This window comes from Chiloscyllium punctatum, chromosome 1 (genome assembly GCF_047496795.1).
Source record: "Chiloscyllium punctatum isolate Juve2018m chromosome 1, sChiPun1.3, whole genome shotgun sequence".
NCBI classification, from domain to species: Eukaryota; Metazoa; Chordata; class Chondrichthyes; order Orectolobiformes; family Hemiscylliidae; genus Chiloscyllium; species Chiloscyllium punctatum.
In genome coordinates, this window is record NC_092739.1 from 103,832,864 (window position 1) to 103,847,567 (window position 14,704).

At 44.1% G+C, this 14,704-nt stretch overlaps 1 protein-coding gene across 1 annotated transcript in view; it reads left to right on the forward strand.

Moving 5' to 3' along the window:
• The window catches only part of fgf10a (fibroblast growth factor 10a), a 170,006-nt gene that overhangs the window by 42,313 nt on the left and 112,989 nt on the right, over window positions 1-14,704 (forward strand). Inside the window, exon 2 of the mRNA XM_072571646.1 lies at window positions 1,810-2,990. Within this exon, the coding sequence (XP_072427747.1) occupies window positions 2,702-2,990 (289 nt within the window). The 5' untranslated portion in view covers window positions 1,810-2,701. The remainder of the gene's footprint in view (window positions 1-1,809; window positions 2,991-14,704) is intronic.

The window sequence follows — 14,704 nt, forward strand, 5'->3', positions numbered from 1 at the left end:
TTACTGTAATTATATTATTGTAGTACTGTACTTACAGCTGTGCAGGCATCAAGGTACCTGGGGATGTGATGAGGATCAAAACTTAAACTCTGCGGTATGACTAAGCTGAAAAAATATGCCACAGCAATAGCAGTGAATGTCCCATTGGAGTGGAACTCATGACCAGAAGGGAGAGTTGTTGCACCATTGTTGGTGCAAAGAGTTCATACCACAAGTTGAATTCATTAAGCTGCACTGCAGAGCATTGCTCACACTATAATTGGAGCTTTAGTGAATCCTACTTTTGTGAGGAATACATAGGATCAACAAGACATAAATTTGATGTAACTTAATCAGTCTTTAATGCCAATAAAGCAATTGCTTGATTTTCAGTGACATTGGAGTAACATAAAGAGACTTTTTTAAAAAATCACATCTATAGTCAGTTTGCTGTTTGCATTACATCAGTTTGACTCTGATGGCAACTGAACTTAGTCAGGTCTGAACTATGAGACTTTGTCTCAGGCCATGGGGACCTTTGAAAGGGCCACACTAGGAAATGATTCTTGATTATTCAATCACTTAGCTGTGGCTGACTGACCTTACTGAGTGTTCAAAGTGGAAAATGTTTGGAAGTTCACAGGGAGTTAATTTCAATCGGTGCGGTTTAGTGTTGTTGTCTTAGTTCTGATAGCAGAGTGACAGATTCAGAGGCCTCCCTGCTGGAGTTTTCAGTTCCCTCTTCTGTCACTTATGCCTGTCTTTCTCACCGGAGGGACTGTGGGCACCTATGCCCTGAATTGAAACCACCTTTCCTACTCAATCTCAGCACAAAACAATCACAGATTTGAGTCTTACCAGATCATAGACAGCTATTTTGTTCATATTTCCAAACAAAATTGCAGAGGCTGAAGGATAGAATTATGACTGAATTATTAAATATCAAATAAACTGAAAGGTCATTATAATGGTTATCGAGAAATGCTCAAATATAAAGTTGTAGTCCTATTTTAAAAAATGATAAATTCAAACTCAACTTTTAATTTGAAACTTTGTATTAAGGACAATCCTTTTCTCAAATAGGACGAAGAAACAATTAATAATGGAGCCTATTAATGTCTGATTGTTGAAGCTAAGAGGGAGGTAGAATTTCAGTCCTTTGAAGTATGAATCAGGCCTCATTACAGAGATATAATCTACATTCATACATTTATGTTAGTGACTTGAATCTATTGGGAGAGATTGAATTCCGTTACATAGTGCATCCTTACTCTGCAACTTTTCTCAGGCTTTCTCAAGTTAATCCAGTAGGTGACCCAATAATACAATGCCGTAGGACAATGACAGACACTACCCTGCAATAGTGCTATACTGGCTGAGGTTGAGAGACAAAGGAGAAAAAAGTCTATCATTTTTAAATGAGTCATAAATTTGTCTGGTAACCTATTATACAGATAACATCACAAAGTGCCTTAGAATTTTTTTTCTACATGTTTTGCAAATTGGAAAAGAGATAATATTGTATTGTGATAAAAAAAATTTGGAATGATATAAAATACATGAGCTTTGCGGAGAAATGTAACTCAGAGTGACTCAAGTTAGTAATTACAAACTGTTTATAGGGGCTTCTTTAATCCTGTGAGTATAAGAAGCTCTTAAATTGTCTGAAACCTCACATGGTTAAAAAAAATAAAATCTGTGACTAGAAGTGTGAACACTTTGTTTCTTCTACAGAAGCAAAGAGCAGATGATTCATTAAATTAGGACCTCCTTTAAGCTGGCATAGGTTAAAAAAGAAACTAATTGTGTCTTTCTGCTCTTCCTGACCAGTATATAATCTGGTTTGCAGGACTCTGCAGATTGGTCTCCTTCACATGTGCAGGAACAGTCAGAAAGCAGAAAGCTCCAGGTGGCTCTCAAGTACTTCGCTGCCAAAAAAGCCCACGCTGGAAAGCAAGTCCAAAGGGGCTCCCTAGAGGGAGTTGGGTTTAGCCCGGAAGAGAGTGAGATTAGTAAAGCATGACTATACAACCCATGCTGGTGGCCGGCTTTCAGAGGAAAGAGGAACAGTAACGGCAATTAGCAAGACTGAAAGCTCCAGAAGGCTTACAATCAGTGATCTGCATAGTTCCCTCAGAAGGAATTTTCTTCCAGGACATGGTTTCAGATGTCCACTGCTGCCTGATCCATAACAGGCTGTCCACTGCGGTAAGCACATCCCACCTCAGTGTGGTAATCACTGACATTTTTCACCAGGTTTTGACCTGTTTACTGCAAGCTGAATAACGTCTGTCTCTTCAAGCCACCAGCTTCTTTGAGCTGTCGGTTATCTTCAACAGATTCAAACCCTTTGTGTGTCGTAGCCAAGAGAAAGTGGGATCACTGTAGTACATCGTACACCTTTGTGGAGTTATGTTATCAAACGGTTCTCGAAAAAGGACATTAACAAAAAAACTCTTTATGTGACCTAACAAAAAATATATACTGAAGAGATATTTGAGGAGCTCAGTAATTGTGCAAACGTGGAAGGTGGCAAAAGAGATCCTACACAGGAGATGATTCATCACCTGAGCTATGGATATTGATGAACTTCATTCAAAGGATAACAGAGGTCAGACAGAGAAGACCAGCCACACAGTCTCGACCTACCACATAAGTGTCCTTGGCATTCCAGTATGTTTCTTCTTATGAGATTATTTCTAGTGCCAAGAGCTTCAGTACAATGTGGAAATGGATACTGATAAAGGGTGCCTCAGCCTTTACATACCTGGCTTATGTCCTTCTCCTCTTCCTCGTCTGTTCTTCGTCTGTTGCTTGCAATGACATCAGCAGAGATATGTTGTCTCCAAATATTACAAGGTCTTCATCCAGCCTGGGAAGGCATGTGCGCAGCTACAAATACCTGGAAGGAGACGTGCGGTGGAGGAAATTGTTCTCTTTCACCAAATACTTTCTCAAGATCGACAGGAATGGCAAGGTCGGTGGAACAAAGAAGGAAAACTGCCCTTTCAGTGAGTATGGAATCCTCGTTCAGTTTTCTCCAGATGTTAGGAAATAAAACATTTACTGTGGTTTTGTTTTAAAAATTAGAACAGCTGATTTTTTTTTCAGCAATAACACATTGTTTCATTAAGGCAGACCATTTGCATGCTTCAAGAGGGAGATTTAAAGCATGATAGGTTGCCTGCTGTTAGCATTCTCATATATTTGCTGGAATGATTTTCTTTGATAGCAGTTAATATTATCCAAGTAATCTCGAAATTGCTATCATAGCCTCCAACCAGTTACTGAATGTCAACGAAGCCGTGTTACATAAAGTTAAGAACACCGAGTCTTCTACAAGTTTGTAAGAAGTGTCTGGTTCTGTTTTTGATTTCTTTTCCCGCATGTTGCTTTAAGTGGTGGCAGTTTAAGAGGCAAAGTTAAGGCACCACCACAGCTATTTGTCTTCCCTGATGCCTTCTTTCTGGTAACTCAATACTATTCCATGTCTGTGTTGTCAGTAACATATATGGCACATTGTGGTTCTTTGTGATATTCTCTAAATTTATAAATTCTCGTCATACTCTTCTGGAATTTTAAGCTTCTACATACTTTGTTTAGCAAAACATATCCCAAAACAAATGCAGCACATTTGATTTTATTTGGAGAATAAATCCTTTCAAAATTGTCAAGCATTCTTTCTGCATGGCTTTATATTAAACAATGAAGATTTTGTTTACAGTCTCAAATGCCTTAAAAACATGAAGGAAAATGTTATTCAGTTGGTTAAATAGGACGTTTATTTTTATTTCAACATTACATCTGACATTATCAGTGTCAATGCTTTGGCAACTTGCCGCTGCTTCGCAAGAGTGACATTTACCATAGATTAGATTAATTGTGGTCTCTTTGGCCCCATCTGCCCATAATTTATTGTTTCATAGCATCCAAAATGTACGAGTCTTGTTTCTGTGTTCTGGAATCTCTAAGTACACAGTCATCATTGCATAATAGATAAAGGAGTAGAAAAAAATGTCCTATGACTTATTCATGAAACTGAATCTGCAAACTATTTTCAGTTCGTACAGAATATAGAAAACAAAATTCTGGAAAACAGTTAAAATTGAAATGGGATCTGAAAGGAATAGATCACTTTCACTGATAAATGAATTGGACCTTACCTTATCAGAAATAAATATAAAAAAAAGATGACGTAATACTTATCTTTAAACTAGGAATCACTTCTAGGCAATAAACAGAGTTAATCTGATTTAAGCATTTTTCAAGGTTATTAAGTATCTTTTTCTGTCCCTGTTTTGTGAATAACAGGAATATATTAAGACTGGAATATGTGAGAAGGCCATCCAGCCCATTTCAGAGTTTGCCAAAATTCTGTGACTATGCCATTTTATTTGTTTTTTGTACAGCAGTAAGTCTCCTTCCACTCCCTAATCAAAAACGTGTCTATTTCTTTTGTCAGTGATTCAGCAGACCCAACATTCGTCACACTGATGGCAATTTGCTCCATTAATTTATGACTCTTGAGTCTGAATAAGCTACCTCTTCAATCATATTTAGTTTGTGGTTTCCTAAGCTTGTAATCGTACACTTATAATCAGTGGCCCCTGGGGTATATAAAAGATAGCGGAATTAAAATTAATATCAGTTTTCAGTTGATGGGCATCTCTTCCATTGTAAATTAAACAAGAATGTTAGAATAGAAAATAGATGTATTTGTGATTAAAGTTGTTGAATTCAATTTGAATACGCTGTACTTCAAGGATTGTTCATTTTACAAGGGTGGAAGATTTTTCCTAAAGCTACAATGAGGTGTTTAGAAAATGTATCTTCTTTTAACTCATTGGCATGTGTGCATAGATGGCTGGGCCAGCAAATATTGCCCATCCATAGAAGGTGGCAGTGAGAAGATGAGGGTGAGCTACTTTCTCAAACTGCTGCAGTCTATGAAGTGGAGGTACACTCAGGGAGGGAGTTTCAGGAGTTTGACCCACTGACACTAAAGGAACTGTGACAAATTTCCAAGTCAGAACCATCGGTGGCTTGAAGGGGAACTTATAGGCAATGGTATTCCCATGTATCTGTTGCCCTTGTCCTTCGAGATGGAAGTGATTGTGGGTTTGGAAAGTTCTGTTCAAGGAGCCTTGTTGAATTTCTGCAGTGCATCTTGTAGTTGGTATAAATTGCTACTACCGAGCCTCAATGATGAAGGGAGTCAATGTTGTGAGCCAATCAAGTGGATGGTGTCAAGCTTCTTGAGTGTTTTTGAAGCAGCACTCATCCAAACAAATATGGCACGATGGCACAGTGGTTAGCACTGCTGCCTCACAGCGCCAGAGACCGGGTTCAATTCCTGCCTCTGGCGACTGACTGTGTGGAGTTTGCACATTCTCCCCGTGTCTGTGTGGGTTTAGGGGCGGCATGGTGGCACAGTGGTTAGCACTGCTGCCTCACAGCGCCAGAGACCTGGGTTCAATTCCCACCTCAGGCGACTGTCTGTGTGGAGTTTGCACGTTCTCCCCGTGTCTGCATGGGTTTCCTCCGGGTGCTCCGGTTTCCTCCCACAGTCCAAAGATGTGCAGGTCAGGTGAATTGGCCATTCTAAATTGCCCGTAGTGTTAGGTAAGGGGTAAATGTAGGGGTATGGGTGGGTTGCGCTTCGGCGGGGCGGTGTGGACTTGTTGGGCCGAAGGGCCTGTTTCCACACTGTAAGTAATCTAAAAACAAATGAGGAGTATTCCATCACACTCCTGGCTTGTGCCTTATTGATGGTGAACAGGCTTTGGGGAGTCAGGAGGCGAGTTATTCATTGCAGAATGTCTAGCCTCTGACTCGCTCTTACAGCCATAGTATTTATATGCTAGCCCAGTTCAGTTTCTGGCTAGTGATAACCCACTCAGGATATTGCTCATGGAGGTTCTGTGATAGTAATGCCATTGAATGTCAAGGGATGATTGTTAGATCATCTCTTTTTATAGATGGTCATTGTCAGGCAAATGTGTGTTGCTAATGTTACTTGCTATTTGTCAACCAAAGTGGTTTGCCCAGAAGTTGTCCAGGTCTTGCTGCATTTGGACATGTACTGCTTCAGTATCTGAGGAGTCATGAATGGTACTGAGTATCACATAATGAGCAAACATGCCCATTTCTGGGCTTATGATAGAGGGGAGGTTATTGATGAAGCAGAAGAAGATTAGATCAAGGACAATATTGGATCCAACTCCTATGCAGATGCCCTAGAGCAAGTTCTGAAGAAAGGTCAATGGACCAAAAAGGTTGACTCTGCTTTGTCTCCACAGATGTTGTCAGACTTGCTGAGCTTCTCCAGCAATTTCTGTTTTTGTTTCAGATTTCCAGCATCTGCGATTCATTGCTGATGTCCTGGGAAACTTTAGACATGAGTTTAGAATATTGATTGAATTGTATTTCAATTGGCCATAATGAGCACGAAACTGACTTAACTTTTCTACTTCTACCCTAATTGTAATTGTCTTTAAAGAAACAGCTTCTGGAACTCAGGATTCCACATCCATATTTGTTAAGATATATTATGTCCCTGCTTTCATTTTTGTTAATGGTCCAACACAATCTACTAACACGTGATGATTTAAAAAAAAACTGGCATGTGTATCAAAAGTGCTGGTTTAACACATTTAACACATATGCACTGTGTTTTTATGAAGTCTTAGCCATGTAAAATACCTGGTTATTGAAACAGCATTGGTTAGAAACATAGGAACAGGAGTATGCCATTTAGCCCCTTGAAGCACTTCCATTATTTTATAAGATCATTGCTAGTTGAACACTTTAATGCCTTTTACCATAAATGTCTCTGTAACTCTTTACATCATTTATAATCAAACATTTATTGAAATCTCCTTTAATATTTTTTAACTATGCCCCTCTGGTTCCAGACTCCCCAACCAGGGGAAATACCTTATCTGCATCGACTTTGTCTATCCCTTGAAGACAATTTCAATGTGATCACCTCTCATTCTTCAAAACTCGAGAGAATATAGACCTTGTTTGCCCATTCGTTCTTCATAGGACCATTCCATCATACTGGGAACAAGTCTGGTGAAGATTTAATTCCACTCTTACGGCAATCTATCCTAAGATAAGAGAGATCAAAACTGAACATACTACTTCAGGTGTGGTGTAACCAAGCCTGTATACAATTGAAGCAACACTTGTCAAATCCTTTTGCAACAAAGGTTAGCATTCCGAATAGCTTCAAGATTAGAGTGGTGCTGGAAAAGCACAGCAGGGCAGGCAGCATCCAAGGAGCAGGAAAATCAATGTTTCAGGCAGGAGCCCTTCATCAGGAATGAGGCTGGAAGCCTCAAAGGGTGGAGGAAAAAATGGGAGGGGGTGGGGCTGGAGAGAAGGTAGCCGGGATTACAATAGGTGGATGGAGGAAGGGGTAAAGGTGATAGGTCAGAGAGGAGGGTGGAGCAGTTAGGTGGGAAGGAAGATTGACAGGTGGGACAGGTCATGAGGATGGTGCTGAGCTGGAAGTTTGGAACTGGGGTAAGGTGGAGGGAGGGGAAATTAGGAAACTGGTGAAGTCCACATTGAGGCCCTGGGGTTGAAGGGAACTCCCCCTCCCATTCAGCCGAGGACATGCAGGTCCTGGGCCTCCTCCACCGCCACTCCCTCACTACCCGACACCTGGAGGAAGAACGCCTCATCTTCTACCTCGGAACCCTTCAACCCCAGGGCATCAATGTGGACTTCGCCAGTTTCCATCCCTTCTCCAGTACAAAGTCTGAGCAGCACCTAAATCCCTCAATTTATTTTATAGCTTTGGCTGCAGCATTTGAAGAAGAAAGAGTTATCATCCCTTTCGACAAAAACCACTTATAGATTTATCTATCTGCTTCTTCTGAACTCAGAACAGTATTTACTTCTGATCTCTTGCTGCAGTTTCAACTGCAATTTGATCTGTGGCATTTCCCTTTTGAGCTCCCTATATGGACTCCATTCACATGAATACCAATAAGTGCCATGCAGAACTTCACTCAGAACTTTCAGCATTCTGAATGAATGAGTCTCACTTTGTTACAATGAAAATACTTAAGTCTTAGATTTTCACCTCCACCCTCAATACCTTCCTTTCTGATTGACTGAGGAAATGTTGAGGCATTCTCAGCTATCCCCCCTCTTAACAAGTTGTATTCAATAACCTCATGGGCTAAAGGAAGACAAGATTGTGAATGCGTTGATTGTAATTTTTTCAAAAAGTACCAATTCTGGAGAAGTTATCGGAGGATTGGAAAACTGTGCATGTGGCGTCCCTAATTCAAAAAGGGGGCAATAAGTGGGAAACTACAGGCCAGTTTGTAAAACATCTATTGTTAGAAAAGTATTGGTATCAATTATCAAAGAAGTAATGGCAGAACATTTGGAAAATCATAATCTAATCCTTTGTGAAAGGAAAAGCATGTCTGACTAATTTATTAGATTTTTTTCAAGGAAGTCTCAACCAGAGTGGATGAAGGGGAGCCAGTAGATGTGTTGTATTTGGACTTCTAGAAGACGTTCAACAAGATACCTCACAAAAACATATTCCATAAAATAACAACTAATGCAATGGGAGGCATGGATAAAGAATTGGCTAATGGACAGGAGACAGCAAGTGGGGATAAGGGATTCTTTTTCAAGTTGGTGACCTGTATAACCATTGGGATTCCACAAGGATTTGTGTTGAGATCACAATATATAGGGGAACCTCGATTATCCGAACGTGATGGGCGGGCAATATTTCATTCAGATAATCGACTATTCGGTTAATCAATTAAATGCATTTCCACTGGGGCTCCGAATTTTTAAAGTCTGCTCCTCGTTCATGAGATGAGGCAACACCATACCTCCTGTGCCCTGCCCCCCAAACCCCTGCCACCCGATGTCATCAGATACCTACCCCCACCCCCAACAACGGCCCCCCACCAGCAATTCCGTGAAACACCTCCCCGCCCCAGCTCCACCCCCAACCCCATGCAACACCACCCCCACCCCAGCTCCATGCAACACCACCCCCACCCCAGCTCCGTGCAACACCACCCCCGCCCCAGCTCCGTGCAACACCTCCCTGCCCCAACTCCCTACAACACCTCCCTGCCCCAGCTCCAACCCCAGCCCCATGCAACACCTCCCCCACCCCAGCTCCAACCCCAGCCCCATGCAACACCTCCCCCACCCCAGCTCCACTCCCAACCACGTGCAACACCTCCCCCACCCCCAGCCCCGTGCAACACCTCCCTTGCCCCAGCCCCATGCAGCGCCTCCCCCAGGCCCAGCTCCACCCCCAGCCCCATGCAACACCTCCCCCCCACCCAGCACTACCCCCAGCCCTGTGAACACCTCCCTTGCCCCAGCCCCATGCAGCGCCTCCCCCAGGCCCAGCTCCACCCCCAGCCCCATGCAACACCTCCCCCCCACCCAGCACTACCCCCAGCCCTGTGAACACCTCCCCTGCCCCAGCTACACCCCCAGCTCCGGGCAACACCTCCCCCCGCCCCAGCTCTGTGCAACACTTCCCCCCGCGCCAACTCCACCCCAACCCCGTGCAACATCTCTCCCAGCCACAGCCCCAGCCCCACCCCAACCCCATGCAACACCTCCCCCAGCCCCAGCCCCGCCCTGAGTCCCGTGCAACACATCCACTGCCCCCAGCCCCGTGCAACCCCTCCCCCGCCCCAGCCCCAGCCCCGTGCTACACCTCCTCCGCTCCAGCCCCGTGCTACACCTCCCCCGCCCCAGCCCCATGCAACACCTCCCCCACCCACAGCCCAGTGCAACACCTCCCCTGCCCCAGCTCCACCCCTAGCCCCATGCAACACCTCCCCCGGCCCTAGCCCCACCCCCAACCATGGTACAATACCTCCCCTGCCCCAGCCGCGTGCAACACCACCCCAGCCCCAGCCCCACCCCCAACCCTGTGCAACATCTTCCCCGGCCCAGCTCCACCCTCAGCCCTGTGGAACACCTCCCGGCCCCAGCCCCATGCAACTCCTCCCCGCTCCAACCCCGTGCAACACCTCCCCTGCCCCAGACCCACCCCCAGCCCCCTGCAACTCCTCCCCGCTCCAACCCCGTGCAACACCTCCCCCACCCCAGCCCCAGCAAAGCCCCGTGCAACACCTCCCCCACCCCAGCTCCACTCCCAACCTCGTGCAACACCTCCCCCACCCCCAGCCCCGTGCAACACCTCCCCCGCCTCAGCCCCATCCAACATCTCCCTGTCCCAGCCCCACCACCAGCCCTGTGCAACGCCTCCTCTGCCCCAGCCCCACCCCCAACCCCATACAACACATGCCCCGTCCCAGCTCAACCCTGCCCCGTGCAACACCTCCCCCGTTCCAGCCCCATGCAACACCTTCCCACCCCAACCCCATCCCCAGCCCTGTGCAACGCTTCCCCCACCCCCAGCCCCACCCCCAACCCCGTGCAACACGTCCCCTGCCCCAGCTCCACCCACAGCCCTGTGCAACACCTCCCCTGGCCTTAGCCCCACCCTCAACCCCATGCAACACCTCCCCCGTCCCAGCCCCATGCAACACCTCCCCTGCCCCAACCCTGTGCAACACCTCCCCCACCCCCAGCCCCGTGCAACATCGCCCCGCCCCCAGCCCTGTGCAATACCTCCCCTGGCACCAGCCCCACCTCCAGCCCTGTGCAACACATTTCCTAGCCCAGCCCTGTGCAACACCTCCTCCGCCCCCAGCCCTGTGCAACATCTCCCCCCCACCCCCAGCCCCATGCAACACTTCCCCCAACCCCAGCCCCACCCCCAACCCCCTGTACCACTTCCCCACCCCAGCCCCGCCTCCAACTTCGTGCAACACCTCCTCCCCAGCAGTGTTAGCAAAAGCGCCCCCAAGGATGTTGGTTCCAGTCCGGTGCAGGTGTAGACAGTCTAATTTGAAATAGCCCCACTGCTCCCAGAACCGGTCCCAATGTCCCAAACATCTGAACCCTCCTCCCCGCCCATCTCTCAAGCCACGAATTCATCCTGCCTATTCTTTTATTTTACTCTGACTAGTGCCTGGCACTGGTAGCAATCCTGAGATTACTACCTCTGAGGTCCTACTTTTCAATTTGCCTCCTAACTCCCAAAATTCGGCTTGCACGACCTCATCCTGTTTTTTATCTATATTATTAGTACCGATATGCACCACGACAACTGACTGTTCACCCTCACCCTTGAGAATGTTCTGCAGCTGAGCTCAGACATCCCTGACCCGTGCACCTGAGAAGCAACATACCATTTGGGAGTCTTGTTTTCGACCACAGAACCATCTATAATGTGGGAAAATGCAACATTATTCATTTTGGAAGGGAGAACAAAAGAATAGAATACTATTTAAATGGGGAAAAAAACTGAGGAGAGCTGCAATACACTTGTAGGATATTTGTGCACAAAACACAAAGTTAGCACACAGATGCAGCAGGTAACCAGGAAGGCTAATGGATGTTGGGCCTTATTTCAAGGGAGTTGGATTATAAAAATAGGAAAGCCTTACTGCAATTGCACAAGGTGCTAATGTGACCACATTTGGAGGATTGTGAACCATTTTGGCTCCCTTACTTAAAAGAAAAGCTATCATTTCATTGGTGACAGTTCAGAGAAGTTCACATGAATGTTCCCTGTTATGGAAAGATTGACTCTGAGCATACGCTAAACAGGTTGGGGCTCTACTCACTGGAGTTTAGAAGAATGAGATGTGATCTTACTGAAACATGTAGGATTTTTAAGGGGCTTGACAGGATGAATGCTGAGACAATGTTTCCCCTCATGGAAGAGAATAGGACCAGAGGCATAGTCTCAGAATAACAGGGTGCCAACTTAAAACTGAGATGAGGAGGAATTTATTCTCTCTGAACGTTGTGGGAGCAGAGTCCTTGTGTCTAATGAAAGCTGAGATAGATAGATTCTTGATGAGTAAGGGAATCAAGAGTTATGGGGAAAGAACAGGAGAGTGGGTGTGATGGATCAGTCATGTTCATATTGAATGGTGGAGCAGGCTCGAGCAGCCAAATGTTCCTATTTCTTATGGTGTTATGGGTTTACCCTAGCTACTTGCTTGCCTTTCATCTTGCCTCTCTCTTTCCTTTTCAATTTATGAGGGTGACAAAAAAAGTTTTATGTATTAGCCCATAAACATTAACAATTACTACTTTATTTCTAGCAGTTTACAACTCTGCTATCTTCAACATATATTCTTATTAAAGAAGTTAATGCACTTTTAAATTGTTCTAAGAGAATGATCTGTCTAAGGTCTTCACACATGGCTTCAGCTTCTCATGCTCATATCCCTCTGTCACAATTACATTGCCTAACCCTTTCAATGCATGGTTACGTTAAATTCCAAAACCTTTACCTTTATGCCTCAGGCACTAACTCATATAAACCAAGTGTAGTTATGTTTACAGTATCATAATCCCTTGAAACCTCTACTGACAGTGAAGCAGACATTTCCTGAGATTTACCTGTCAGCTTACTCTGCAGAATCAATATCCAGTTTCCCTTCATCTAGTTCATTTGTCTTGCTATTTTCTCAAAAGACATGAAGAATGTCTCTACTTTCTTTTCCTCAAATTTTTTTAGGTCCTGTACAACTTAAACATTTTCTTTCTGGCAAGAGTACTCCCTATTAGATTCTACACCAATTTCTGATGGCTGTTTTGCAAACTGCTGCATTACAAGCTTAAATTCCTGACCTCTCTTCTCATATTCCTTTACAATACTAAATCTAGTTTCCTAAACACTTGAATTATTTCTCTCTTCCCAACAGAATTCCATCTCCAGCTCAAGTCACTTTAATTCTCCTCACGCTCAAACTCTTTCAATTGGAAGTCAGTATTACCTGATTTCAATGTTTCACACTTGGAGTAGCTGGTCTCTCCCATATTGCTATTCAACCCAAATGTTGCAATCACCCTTCAATTAAGTCTGTATTTTTAGCTTTTGCATGCAATTCCTTCTCCCAATTTACTTGCCAATTCAAATAACCTGGCTTCTGTAATTATATTGAGTTTCATCAGGGTTTGATCTGCCATCTGCAGGAAGCCCTTCATAGTTTCCACTGCCATTTCTTTTCAAGAGTAGAGAACATGATATCTTAGAGTCATAGAGTCATAGAGATGTGCAGAATGGAAACAGACCCTTCGGTCCAACCTGTCCATGTCGACCAGATATCCCAACCCAATCTAGTCCCACCTGCCAGCACCCGGCCCATATCCCTCCAAACCCTTCATATTCATATACCCATCCAAATGCCTCTTAAATGTTGCAATTGTACCAGCCTCCACCACTTCCTCTGATAGCTCATTCCATGCCCGCACCATCCTCTGTGTGAAAAAGTTGCCCCTTAGGTCTCTTTTATATCTTTCCCCTCTCACCCTAAACCTATGCCCTCTAGTTCTGGACTCTCCGACCCCAGGGAAAAGACTTTGTCTATTTATCCTCTCCACGCCCCTCATAATTTTGTAAACCTCTATAAGGTCACCCCTTAGCCTCCGCGCTCCAGGGAAAACAGCCCACATACCCAGTACCACGACTAAATTCTTGTTGTCTCTGTTTCAAAATAATAGCAGCCAAGTGCCCCCAATCTCTTGTCATGACCCATTGATACTCAAACCCCATAACTCACACAAGTTAAGACTTGTTCAATGCACTCAAAGTTCCCCCCAAGTTCCCTGACTGATGAGCACAGGTTAACAAAAACAACATCCTGCATTTGAGAATAATCTATTCTTTATTACAAAGCAATCAAGTCTAAACATAGGCAAAACAAAATTGTAAATTACATATCAGTCTACTAACTGAAATTCTAATTCCCTTCTTAAGCACAGACCCAAATGGTACAGACAAACAAATAAACATAGATGTTATGAATGGGTGAAGAAAAATGCTGGGCAAACATAGTTCAATTGCAGTAGTCAATAGGATACAACAAGGTATCCCTTTTTCTTCCCAAGTCCTTCTGATCTCTGAATTGTTTATGCTTTCCAGTTGCTTTCATTACTGCAGACACTTGGCATGCTAGTTGTTCGGTCCTTCAGACACTGGTTTGAAAATACAGAAAATGATGGGAGACAATATCAACATCCGTATTTCTTTGTTTTATTTTAGCTATCTTTAAGATCTTGGTTGCTTCTTTGTTGAGAGAATATGAGAGAGAGAGAGAGAGAGAGAGAGAGACAAAGAGGGACGAAGAGAAGCTCTTTATATTATGCAACGTGGAGGCTTCTGCCTCTGTATTGTGCACACACTTTTTAACCAGAAGACAATCAGGGAATTGTTTCATGCTGATGACTCTCAGCCTCCACAAGTGATCCAGACTGTACAACCAAATCAGCAAACCATCTCGGCAGTATCCCTGGTGTTATGACATCTTAAATACCTGTTTCAAAGCAACAGAGTAAACACAACTCACAATGAGTTCCAGTAACAAGTTACTAAAAGTCCAGCAATTCCTTTGACAGGTCTTGATTTAAAGCAGTCCATTTCCCATGTTGGTTCACAGTCCAAATTAAAGTCAAAGCTGTGGTCTTTACAATCTGTAGCAACCATGTAGAGCAAATTAACAAAAGTAATAGCCTACGTGTGGTTTTGTGACATAAACAATGGCTACAGAACTATTTTAATACAAATTTAGTGTCATTAAGACATTGTCTTCAAACTGAGTTATTATAAAAGGGAAAGTCTTGTTGTCCTATG